The 11,519-nt window shown below is 53.7% G+C and overlaps 6 protein-coding genes across 6 annotated transcripts; 2 read left to right on the top strand and 4 right to left on the bottom strand.

The window, feature by feature from the left end:
• Positions 1-120: 120 nt before the first annotated feature.
• Positions 121-1,030, top strand: ASPSYDRAFT_62118 (uncharacterized protein; the record flags this gene model as incomplete). The annotated part of the gene is made up of 2 exons (XM_040850076.1): positions 121-589; positions 660-1,030. 2 exons carry the CDS (start codon positions 121-123, stop codon positions 1,028-1,030), a joined length of 840 nt encoding a protein of 279 aa, XP_040697334.1.
• Positions 1,031-1,370: 340 nt separating this feature from the next.
• On the bottom strand, positions 1,371-2,460 carry ASPSYDRAFT_51026 (uncharacterized protein). The gene has a single exon (XM_040848211.1). It carries the CDS (start codon positions 2,247-2,249, stop codon positions 1,458-1,460), a length of 792 nt encoding a protein of 263 aa, XP_040697333.1. The 5' UTR covers positions 2,250-2,460; the 3' UTR covers positions 1,371-1,457.
• Positions 2,461-2,795: 335 nt separating this feature from the next.
• ASPSYDRAFT_212460 (uncharacterized protein) lies at positions 2,796-4,630 on the bottom strand (the record flags this gene model as incomplete). The annotated part of the gene is made up of 4 exons (XM_040844037.1): positions 2,796-3,259; positions 3,309-3,862; positions 3,922-4,385; positions 4,448-4,630. 4 exons carry the CDS (start codon positions 4,628-4,630, stop codon positions 2,913-2,915), a joined length of 1,548 nt encoding a protein of 515 aa, XP_040697332.1. The 3' UTR covers positions 2,796-2,912.
• Positions 4,631-5,286: 656 nt separating this feature from the next.
• Positions 5,287-6,989, bottom strand: ASPSYDRAFT_162671 (putative MFS transporter; the record flags this gene model as incomplete). Its single annotated transcript, XM_040843098.1, has 5 exons — positions 5,287-5,626; positions 5,696-6,139; positions 6,191-6,388; positions 6,442-6,732; positions 6,784-6,989. 5 exons carry the CDS (start codon positions 6,987-6,989, stop codon positions 5,287-5,289), a joined length of 1,479 nt encoding a protein of 492 aa, XP_040697331.1.
• Positions 6,990-7,597: 608 nt separating this feature from the next.
• On the bottom strand, positions 7,598-8,531 carry ASPSYDRAFT_51023 (WXG100 family type VII secretion target). Its single transcript, XM_040848210.1, has 3 exons — positions 8,225-8,531; positions 8,051-8,151; positions 7,598-7,990 (listed from the first exon to the last, which is right to left on the bottom strand). The coding sequence occupies exons 1-3, from the start codon at positions 8,420-8,422 to the stop codon at positions 7,720-7,722; spliced, it is 570 nt and encodes a 189-aa protein (XP_040697330.1). The 5' UTR covers positions 8,423-8,531; the 3' UTR covers positions 7,598-7,719.
• Positions 8,532-9,568: 1,037 nt separating this feature from the next.
• Positions 9,569-11,224, top strand: ASPSYDRAFT_36457 (uncharacterized protein; the record flags this gene model as incomplete). Its single annotated transcript, XM_040845429.1, has 1 exon — positions 9,569-11,224. The coding sequence occupies one exon, from the start codon at positions 9,569-9,571 to the stop codon at positions 11,222-11,224; it is 1,656 nt and encodes a 551-aa protein (XP_040697329.1).
• Between the last annotated feature and the right edge of the window lie 295 nt (positions 11,225-11,519).

Here is an 11,519-nt window from a genome sequence, read left to right as displayed (position 1 = left end):
GGACGTCCCCAGACCATTCCATCTGCTTACCCTCCGCACCCCTTCTCCAGCAATAAAGTACAGCAACTGTGACTACGATTTGATCCGATTATAATGGCCTACCCACCGGAGAAAGGCACCATGCACCGAACCGACGAACCCCCCGCGTACACCGAAGCAGCCTCAACAGCGATCCTAACCCCGTCCTCCTCACGAACCTCAACCCTCACCACCACCTCCAGCCCAATAACAACCTCCTCTATCACACAGGGCCCCCTCCGTGGCCAAGACACAAAATTCGCCATGCTCTCCCTCTCCGGCTCGGACCGACTGCGCTTCATCCGCTTCCCCGAACCCATAACCGCGCTCGCATCCGAAATCGTCCAGGGCCTGTGGCCAAAGGGGATCCAGAAGGTGCAGAACTACGACGAGAGTCTAGAGCTGAAGCTGCGCGGGAATCCGCTCGGGTATGGGTATGATGAGGAGAAGGTCGCGATCCGGGTTACGCTCATGGGGCTGCTGAATGGGTTTGCGAAGGAAGGGTGGAGGGTTGTTCCTGCTGGGGGGAGGGTAGGGAGGATGGGTGATTATGGGGCGTTTGGGCAGAAGGGTAAGTACTTTCTTCCTTCCATAAGGTACTGTTATTTCTATGGACAGTTGCTGACTGGTTTGCGGTATAGATAGTTTAATATTCCACTACCAGGAACCGCGCGCGTACTCGTGGCTCTGCATCTCGTTCGACTCGGCGGATCTGCTACACTTGATCAACGCGCCGACGGAGCTTGCCACTGCGCTGATAGGATACTTCGGAGATAGACTGGAGCAATGCAGCAAGGACCTGGTCTCTGGGAACCTCGAGCTAAAGTTCAAAGGGAAGCCGTGGAACAAATCGACCGCGAAGGGAGGAGTGCAGAGCCGAGTACTCATTTTAGATCTGATGCAGTGTCTTGAGGAGCAGAGTTATACGATGTGCACGACTTTTGATATTGATGGAGGGAGCGGAGGGAGCACGTATCAGAGTTATGGCGAGTTGTGGTTTTGGTATCGTTGATTTGTCGTATTCTGTTCATTATATTGCTGGAGCTGCTTTTATGAAACGCCAGATACCTACTATGTCATTCAACAATTCATCAATTATCGGTGATCAATCAATGCAACTAAAACAACCCCTTCTTATCCCTAAACTTCCTCAGCAGAAACCACAACCCCAGCAACAGTACAGCCCCGGAGAACATCAACACCCCACAGAACAACTGCACGTTAAGGAAAGTCAGATCCTCCGAGCCCGACGAGCCCAATGCCGCCAGCGCGCCCGCGATAGGAGCCCCAATCAGCGTCGCAAAGCTACTCACGCTCTGCGCCATGCCGAGCCAGGAACCGAGTGCTGTTGGGTCAGGACAGACATGTGGAAAGACACTCGGGGGGAGGGGGACGAGGGCGCCAGATATTCCGCCTGCTTTTACATCAGTACTGAGGCACTATGCATGAGAAGGTAAGAGGAGGGTGAAGGCACCGTAAAAAGCAGCAAAGAGAATAAACTTTGCCAGACTGCTCGCACTAATCCAAGCGATACAAAGCACACCGGACAAGAACCCGCAACAGATCCAGGGGATCATTGCGCCCCAGTAATGCGCCACCGCAGTCGTAATGACACGCCCGATGATCGACGACGCCTGCGATATGATCAAGACATAAAGACCCAGCGAGCGCGAGGTGCCCAGCTTCGTCTCCGCGTAGATCGGGATGTAGTAAAACGGTGTCATATAGCCGAGATACAGGAAGAAGTTGGCGACGGTGAAGCTCCAAAAGGGGAGGTCCTTGAGGGCGCGGACGTCGAAGGCGCGCGATCTTCGAGGTGCAGCCGGTTGGCCGGCGTTGTCTTTAGTCAAGGGCAGCATGAATCCGGCAGCGATGAAGAGCGCCAGCATCACGAAGCCGACGCAGCGCACCATCCATGGGAACCCAACTTTGGGGAGCAGCTGCTCGACCATGAGGGTGTAGATGACGCCGCCGAGGGGGGCGCCGGCGGTTGCGACACCGAGGGCGAGAGCGCGTTTACGCACGAACGAGCGACTAAGGAGGGTGAGGCTGGGGATGTACAATAGTCCAAATCCAAGGCCCATGCAGATTCCTTGGCTGAGGAAGATCTGGTAGTATTCGCGCGCCAGACTGAGCATCATGATGCCGAAGACGGAGAGCACGCTGCCGGAGATGATCATGGAGCGATAGTAGCCCAGATCGAACAGAGGGCCGGACACGAGGCCGCCCATGATGAGCAGCCATGACTGGATTGTACCGATCCATGAGATGGCAGAGGTTGTGATCGAGGGCAGGAAGTCGAGCACGTAGTAGCTCTGGAAGGATCCGAAGGCGAAGGCCAGGCCCCTGCACTGTTAGACTGTGTAGACAACGAGGTTAAAGGACATACCAGATATTCAGCAGGATGAGGAGAGTGCCAACAACCATCAACCAGCCCCGGACTCCCCCCTCCTTTGGCGCAGGCGTAGGTGCAGGCGATGCATCCACGGTAGTCGCCTTCTCGGGAGTCTCATCCGAAGCCATTCTATTAACAAGAAAACAACGTGCTACTCCATGGCAGGTCAGTTCCCACCATTATTAGGTCTAGAGACCAGCAGAGGGGCATATAATGAATATAAATGGAAACGAACAAGAAAAGACGTGCCGAATTCCGTCTCCAACAGACCAACCAGTGGCCGATCGTCTGGAGCACGCCAGCCGAGGCCTGAACGGCCTGTTAATTATTAATGACCCCGCAGTGGAAGCATTCCGTCTCAGTTACCTAGGTATCTTGGCTCGCTGTTGGTAGTTGGTAGTATACTGTTAATGTGCATGCCAGTGTATTGATCTTTGATCTCCCTTGCACCACCACGTCATGTCCAACGCGTCTATAGCAGCCTCTACTGCAAGGTGCCTTATACCTCCCTCCTCCGCCCCACCCCGTCATAGAACTCCCGCTCCTGGTAAACCCTAATATCCTCCCCTGCGTAAACCCTGCCCTGTTTCGCCTCCTTGATCCGCAGCCTGCGCACCCGCAGAACGTCATACTCGACATTCCGCGTCAACCACCACGTCCAGCCATTCGTCACCCACGAAACCCCTATCACCGCCGCGCAGATCGCAAACGGCGTCTTGTACCCGTTGTAGGCAAACTGCGACTGGAACAGTTGCGGCCCGATGACGCCGCCGACTTGGCCGACGCAGGACTGGAAGGCCAGGGTGAATGCGGACCCGGTCGTGCCTTTTAGGGAGGAACTTCGCCCTGCGCTTGTTATTAGGGCTAGCATGTATAGAGGGGGCCGGGAACGTACAAGCCCAGAACGGGATGAAGTAAACAGAGTAGAACATCGTCCCAAGCACGCAGGCAACATAGATGCCGATCTTATTATCCAGCACTGCCAGCAGGATAAAGAACAGCAGCATCGGGCCCATAATGCAGGCCATGATATATGCCGGCCGCGTCATATACGCGCGCTTCAGGAACCATCCAGAAAAGATAATCGAGAGAACCGACGCTGCTGCGGGCGGAATGTTCAGCAGCTGGTTCCGCGGGAGACCAGCGAAGCCCAGACTCGTCGTGATGGTCGGCAGCTGCCAGCTCAGGGCGTATCCTGCGAAGTTGATTAGGACCTGGGAGATCATGAACGAGTATGTCTTCTGGTCCTTGAGCGCGTCAACCACCTCGCCCATGTCGAAGTTGGCGTCTTTTGCTCTTGGTGCATTCTCCGATAGTCGTGCTTCGAGATATTCCTGCTCTCGCTCAGACAGCCATTTCCTTGACCGCGGTGACTTGGGCCAGTCAGGGAGAACAAAGAAGATGACGCCGGAGAAGAGAATCGTAAACAGCCCTTCCAGCAGATATACCCTGTCTCTGTCAGCTCCATACAGGACAGCCTGAATTGAGAGTGGAGGAGGGAGGCATACCATCTCCACGCACTCAACCCCCTCAGCCCATTCATATACGAAATCCCATAAGTAATCAAGGACCCTATAATCCCCGACGTATTCTGAAACCCAAACATCCACATAATCGGCAACCCCATCTCATCACTTCTATACCACCCGCAAAGCTGCGCCGCAATGCCAGGAAACATCCCGGCCTCGCACATCCCCAGTAAGAAACGCAGCGCATACAGCGCCTGTTTATTCTGCACCGCCGCATGGCACGCAAGCACGATGCCCCAGGTGAGCATAATCCGCGACTGCCACAGGCGCGGCGTGAGCCGCTTCTGCAGCAGGTTGCTGGGCACTTCGAAGACGATGTAGCTGATGAAGTAGATACTCTGGACCCAATTGTATTCGTCCGTGGACATTCTCAGCTCCGTGAGGACGTTGCGCGCTTCGCCGACTTGGAGCACTTTGACCGCCGCGGCGTTGGTGTAGTCGATCTATCCCAGAAATCAGTCTCCTACCTTGTTTATAAATGGCTAAGTAGGTAGGGTAGGAGTACCGTCTTAATAACATAAATCACCCCAATCAACCACAAAAACCGCAGATTCACCTTCCGCATAATCCGCTTATCGTCGTCGGGCGTAAACGAGGAGAGAAACTCGCGTCTGCGATCCTCCTCGCTCGTCTCGCTCGGTGCCTTGACCACATCCTGCACGGGTTCTTTAGAGTCGATTCCTGTCATATTATCCCATCAGATTAAAAAAAACGTGTTTCGAACCGTAATCCTTGGATAGGGTGGAGGCTTTATACCCATCCAACCACATGGCCAAGCGAGCTAAATCGCATATCGCAGGCTGAAGACCAGTTAAAGAGTCCCTCGGGACATGGCGCAATAGGAAGCTCCAACGATGCAAGAGGCACGATAGTGCTCGATAAGCGTAGTGAAGAGTCTGCACTCGGCGGAGGCAGAAGTCGGGCAGAAGTAGGACAGGCAATCCGGCGACGGGATGGCGTGCGCGCGAGGAACAGCAGCGAATGAACTGCTTATATTGGCAGCGTGTAAAACCCTTTTACAAGGCAGGAAGTGGGATTATTTACGGTGGATTTACTCGCCCGAGAGAAAAAGATCTGTTTATTCTGTTTCATTTAATCGCATCATTTGGAGTAGGGATTTCGATCCGGCCTTACTGCTTGGTGTATCCTACCTCCCAATACCTTACAGGCTAGATATCTCTTTATCGGCGATGTTAAGTAGTATATTTGGTTTCGCTTCAATTTGCATATATTATGAGTGGTGTATATCATATCTGTCATATCATCATTATAAACAGGCGTCAGAAGGCCTAACCAAACCAACCACCCCCATATCTAACGCAGTCAACCCCGATATATCTTAAACTAAAGAATATATCTAAACCCCCTCGGCGTCTCCAACGCCTCATCATCATCAACCTCCTCCTCCCTCCTCACCAACCCCTTATTCATCCGTACATGCACAACCCGAATCACAAACGCCATAGCCGCAACCAGCAGCGCCACCGCCGCCGTCGCACTACCGCCAGGCACATACCGCGGGCCCGACGAGGACGGCCACATATACGAGCCGTAGATACTGGCCGTGTTGCCGATCATGTTCGCCGTGGCGATTGCGGCGGAGCGTTTGACGAGTGGACGCGGGAAGGAGTTTGCGACCCAGGCGATTATGATCTGGTATGCGGAGACGGCGCCCATGGGCATCCTGCAAGCAAAACCAGTTAGCTTAGATTGGGATTGCTTGGCTTGGTTGGGTTGGGTTCGGGAGACATACATGAACATTCCCAAGAAGCGGGCACCGATGTTGGTCGATGCAGTGCAGATGATACACCCGACGATACTAACAGCCATCAAGCAGATAATATGGATACTGCGATCGTTCGTCTTGCCAGACGTCCAGGTAACAACAAGGGAGACGAGGAATGTAGCGATCCAGACAGGCGCCGTGATGAGGAGGGTCTCGATGTTACCGTAGCCCAGTGTCTCCACGATAGACGGGAAGAAGTACTGGAATGTTTGCGAGAGGAGCGAGGCGTGCTGCAGGAGGATGAAGAGGTAGATGCGCTTGTCGGTGAAGACGGCGTAGAGGGCTTCTTTGATAGTGGAAGTGCCGGTTTCGTCTGCTTCGCCGGCGTCGTTGATAAGGCGCCATTGCGCGTAGGCTTTTTCTTCGTCCTCGAGCCAGCCGGTTGTGGCTGGGTAGTTGGGGAGGAGGAACCTATCCACGTTAATCCACATTAACTGGGCGCATATTATAAGGTAGACTCACGGGATGAACAGCGACAAGGCGACGGTGATGCATCCCTCGATGATAAACAGCCACCGCCAGCCAGCGATGCCATGAGACATATGCAGATTCCCCAAGACGCCCGCACCGATGAGTCCACCAAAAGCGTTGGCGAGGGAGCTTCCTGCATAGAACCAGGCGATACGATAGCTCAGTTCCTGACGGGTATACCAGCTCGACCTGCAGCGAAAAACTCTATTAGCGACATTTAATAAATATTTTGAATGACATACATCAACATGACAGCGCCCGGAAAGAAAGGCGCCTCCACAAAACCCAGGAAGAAACGTGCAACGACGAGACCGGCAAACGACTGCGACGCCGCTTGGCAGGCAGAGATGACGCCCCAGATGCCCATAGCGATACCCAGGAATAGCGACGGGCGCACACGGGTGAGGAGGAGGTTTGACGGCAGCTGCATGAGCAGGTATCCGACGAAGAGAATGCTGGTCGCGAGGTTGAAGTCCGTGCCTGACATGCCGAGATCCGGTTCAAGGGTTCCGAGACGGGCCTGCGAGAGGTTGCTGGGACTGTCAGTAACCATAGTTCGGTGGTTAGGTATTGCTTGCACATACTTTCGGTCGAGGAAGTTGAGCAGGTACATGGCGACGAGCAGGGGCAGCAGGTGCAAGTCCACCTTGCGCATCAGCCGGCGGGTCATCTGCTTGTGCCATTCCTCGCTCTTGGATGCGTAGGCCTGGTACAGCTCATCGTGCTCGAACTGGCCCTTTGGGGGCAGGTCGGCATGGCTGGTGGCAGCCTTCTCGTCGACTTCGCTCATGGTGTGTGAATAAGAAGTTGAGCTGGAGAATTGGGAGAAAGGAGAATTGCGGGGGAAGGGCCTTTTAAGCGGCCCCAGCAGCAGAAAGAAAGACCCATAAATCCCCATAATAATGACTTGAAAGGTCTCCATCTTTACCCCAATGTGACCACCAGACAGCCGTCGGACATGCTCCGGCCAGAGAAACCTGGGGGTGGAGTTTCGCTGACTTCGGGGTAATGCCCCCCGAGTTCAGTCTCTAACTTCTGCTGTCTACACCTCTACAACTTCTGTGATTGTCCATAACTGTACTCTGCCTGTATCTCCTCCATCCCGTAGTATACCGGCTACAGCCGGCTCGGTCGCATCCCGGTGAGCAAAAGAAAGCCGACCACACTAACCCGGCGTTGCAATGTGTCTGCGCCAATCAGAAGACGCAGTTTGCGGGGGGAGCCGAGATCGGGAAATTGCCCCCGAGTCCAGAACCAACTGAGCTTTCTGAGCTTTCTCCAAGGTGGAGCCGGAGGTTCTCCATCGGCCAAAGAATCCCGAGTCATTACCCTGCCAGACATTGTACATTTGAAAGATTTAGCTGGATTTGTTATACAGCCCTACTTAACGTCATTTACCCCGGCATCATACTTTATATTACAGCCATAGAGTAGGATAAACCTGAAATACTTAAAATGATGTATTGGTCTAATATTATGTCTTTATCCACCCCAACTCCAATAGATAATCCGGTCTGCCTCTACTGAGAAGGACCACCAGCACCGAGCGAGTTCGACGCGGAGCCAGCTTCCTTAACGCTGTCCCCAGTCTCGCTGGTGGCCTTGGCCGCTTCGTCGTCGCTACCAAGCATGTTTGACGCGGCACCAGCTTCCTTAACGCTGCCCCCCGTCTCAGCGGTGGCCTTGGCCGCTTCATCGTCACTACCGACACTCTCCTTAGACGCTTCATCGCCACCAAGCGTACTCGCAAGCTTGTTAAGGCTGTTGGCAGCCTGCGACTCGGTCGGGTCACTACAACCGCACCGTTAGTATAAGACGAAGAAAGAAGAAACCTAAGAAGAAAAGACATACTATGACTGCCCGATCTCGACTAGCCTGTCGGAAACTGTACCTAAAGACTCCTTGAGGTTCGTCGTCGCCTCGTCCAACTGCTTGGACAAATCCTGGACAGCCTGCGAGGGTGGTTAGTTTGCTAAAACACGCCAGATGTAGTGACAGTGACAAAGGGCGTTGAGGACTACTTACACTGGCAACGTCCCCACTGCTGCTGGCCGCAAACTGGTCGAGCTGTTCTTTCAGCTTCGAGGCTTCGCCTTCGGTTCTCCCCTTGAATTCCTCGAAGCCCTGCATGACGGATTGGAGCCTGGCCAGGTCGTAGCTGACGGGCGCGGCGGTTGCGAGGACCGCGAAGAGGGTAGCGGAGATGACCTTGGAAAAGTGCATTTTGCTGACTTGAACTGATAGAAATAGGAAGAGCAAATGGTGTTGGTATTATTGCCACAGCTGTGATGTTGTTGGGCCCCAGATCAGGCGTCTCATGGGTATATTTATGCTCCCCCGACTGAAGACAGACGAGGCTCTCGGCCCCCCAAATCATCACATCTCGAGTCTTGTCTATATTTACACCAGGCTGTGCCTGAATCTCGGCATGCAGCGAGACCCTTGTCACGGGTCCAAGCGGCGGCAGTGACTGGCCACGACCTCGTATTCGCCCTGGGGCTGAGCCAGCGCCCGCAAAGAGCCAGCGCTAGGGCGGCGGTAGCGCCCATTTAACACCGAGCTTTGGCTGGAATTCCGGCGCAGGATCCAGCGATGCAGGATTGGCGTTGGCTGAGCGCAGCCTGGTACGGAAACGGGCATCGCTGGGTGTCGCAGATCGTCATTCAGCCTTAGCATTATTTGGGGAACTGGGAATGGCTGTGTGAACTTGAATAGTCTAGATCTTTGGTTCGTATGTTCTTGTATAAACGCCCAGATAAAAACAATTGCCTCGGCCGTCTACTTCCTTCGCCGGCTCCAGTTGAGCGGGTCGTCTGGTGAGAACGCTGGACGGGGCAAGCGTCGGCGTGATCGATCAGGATGCGCGTTCTTGGAGTGTCCTGTAGGGCAATATCGTTGAGGCCCCGTTCGGGGCCGTCTTTGGGTGTTGTATCAGCCGTTTGTTTCGTTGCCGTTTCAGAGAGATCAGTAGGGCTGGGACTGCTTCACGGGCCAGTGCACTCATCCATTTACACTTGTCTCTCCATTTCAAAAGGCAGCTCTTGCAGGGTATAACCGACATCCTACCCGATAAGTCTTGGGTTGGTCTATCCCCAGACTGCAGTGAATATGCGAAGTCGCGTTGACAAGCCCGCAATATCTGAGGAGAAGCCGGCGCTTCAAATGAGCGAATGGGAAACGTTGACGAGCCGGTAAATTCTCGCCAGATTGCCTTCTGTGATTGGCATTTGAAGCATCAGTTGGAGAAGTCCAAGTCGTGGCGCTGAACCTCGGCAACTGCTGCTGTGCATTGCCGGGGATTATCGAGTATAAGACACACCACTGGTACAAAGACTTTGCCGTTGTAGTACCGAATAAGACAGTATCAAAATGAACCAAAACACATGGGAAGTCATTGCCCAGCGCAAACGAGCAGAACGGCAGTCAAAAATCCGCAAGGAATGGCTTCTCCCTGAGAGTATAACGTCCAGCACGGCCTCCCCCATCTCTCTCCTGCAGTCCAACAACTTCCTCTCGCAGGATGAGGAATATCTCACCTCTGCCAAACATGATGCGACTTCGCTGCTCGAGAAACTCGCCACCTTCGAAATAACCAGCACTACGCTCGTCACGGCATTCTGCAAGCGAGCAGCCATGGCGCACCAACTCACCAACTGCCTAACAGAGATCCTCTTCGACGACGCCATCGCCCGTGCAAAGCAACTAGACGAGCACCTCCAGCGCACTGGGGCTGTAATCGGCCCCCTTCACGGCCTACCGATAACCTTCAAAGACAGCTTCAATATCAAAGGCCACGACGCCTCGATCGGGATTTCCTCGCTGTGTTTCCAGCCATCGCAGCGAAACAGTCAGCTTTACGACATTCTAACCGGGTACGGCGCCATCGTGATCGCGAAAACGACTGTTCCGCAGACGATGCTGAACGCTGATACCGACTCAATCGTGTTCGGGCGCACCGTCAACCCGTATAACCAGCTATTCGGCGTAGCAGGCTCAACGGGAGGCGAAGGAGCTCTTATTGCACTGGGTGGCTCGACTCTTGGTATTGGGACGGATGGCGCTGGGTCTGTGCGAATGCCGGCGGCCGTGAATGGAGTCGTGGGATATAAACCAAGTGGGTATCGACTCCCACTTGATGGAAGGAGAGTAATGGGGACTGGAGTGATTGGGGCAACTGCACTCGGCCCCGTTAGTGTTCCTGGGTTTCTCAGCCGTTCTGTGCGTGATATTGCCCTGTTCTCTAGGCTTACTGCACAGTCTAGGCCGTGGGAGAGGGATCCGTTCGTCTACCCTCATCCATGGCAGGGAATTACCATCCCACGTGTGAAGGGACTGCGGATTGGTGTTTGGTCGTCCAATAATTACATGCATCTGCATCCACCGGTTGAGCGTGGATTTCTCGCTGCGCAGGAGAAACTTCGACGTGCTGGTGTTGAGCTGGTTGACTTCCAGGGACCAGATATCAGCGACGTCTGGGAACTGCAGAAGGAATGGACAGAGCTACAGGATCTATCGTACCTGCGCGAGCTCCTGTCTAGCGAACCTCATACGGACATCGTCAAGACAACAGAAATAATCACCAAACGGACTCCTCCGCCAGCGCTATCCATTGAGTATCTACACAATATGAACGCGCGGATCAGTACCCTGGTACGGCAGATGCACGAAGCCTGGAATTGCGATGAGAAACCTATTGATGCTCTACTCTGGGTCCCTGCTCCTCATACAGCGGTGCCTTTCGACAAGTATACCTACCTTGGGTTTACGGGGTTGTTTAATGTGATCGACTGGCCTGCCATGGCTCTTCCACTGGGGATGTTTGTGGACAGAAACATCGACAAGAAGACGAACATAACTCCGTTCAATTCATTTGACGCTGAAATCCAGGACCTCTATGATCCAGAATCCTTCCACGGTCTGCCACTGTCTGTTCAAGTGATCGGTCGGAGGTTCGAGGACGAGAAGCTTCTTGCTCTCTCCCACGTTGTGCATGATATAATTAAGACCGAGACGCCAAAACTGTGAGCTTTCAATGTCATTCATTGATGACACGACTCCCGATTTCTACAAGGTTGGCACTTTACTGTTGCGTAGTAGCAACGGCCGCAGTCTCGGTGGAACATTGTGGGATTGTTGAGAAGGGAATAAGAGTTTAGGGGTCTTTACGCTATTATCAACCACTATCAATCTCAGTTGGAGCCTAGATCAGGTTACCTCGTGGCCTACTCTGGAAAGAGGATCAGATAGTGCTTATCTGCATTAGTTGAGATCTCTATGTGTCTAGTTCAAATCGCTGTCCAACTAAAGGCAACAGTTCCGT

This window comes from Aspergillus sydowii (genome assembly GCF_001890705.1).
Source record: "Aspergillus sydowii CBS 593.65 unplaced genomic scaffold ASPSYscaffold_16, whole genome shotgun sequence".
Classification (NCBI taxonomy): Eukaryota; Fungi; Ascomycota; class Eurotiomycetes; order Eurotiales; family Aspergillaceae; genus Aspergillus; species Aspergillus sydowii.
This window is presented reverse-complemented; position numbering and strand designations above follow the sequence as displayed.

Coding starts and splice junctions, on each gene's coding strand:
- ASPSYDRAFT_51026 (XM_040848211.1), bottom strand. CDS start 2,249: ATGGGCGGCCTCGTGTCCGGCCCTCTGTTCGATCTGGGCTACTATCGC.
- ASPSYDRAFT_51023 (XM_040848210.1), bottom strand. CDS start 8,422: ATGCACTTTTCCAAGGTCATCTCCGCTACCCTCTTCGCGGTCCTCGCA. Junction 8,152..8,224: donor GCAGTGGGGACGTTGCCAGT/GTAAGTAGTCCT, acceptor CCACCCTCGCAG/GCTGTCCAGGATTTGTCCAA. Junction 7,991..8,050: donor GTCGAGATCGGGCAGTCATA/GTATGTCTTTTC, acceptor GTGCGGTTGTAG/TGACCCGACCGAGTCGCAGG.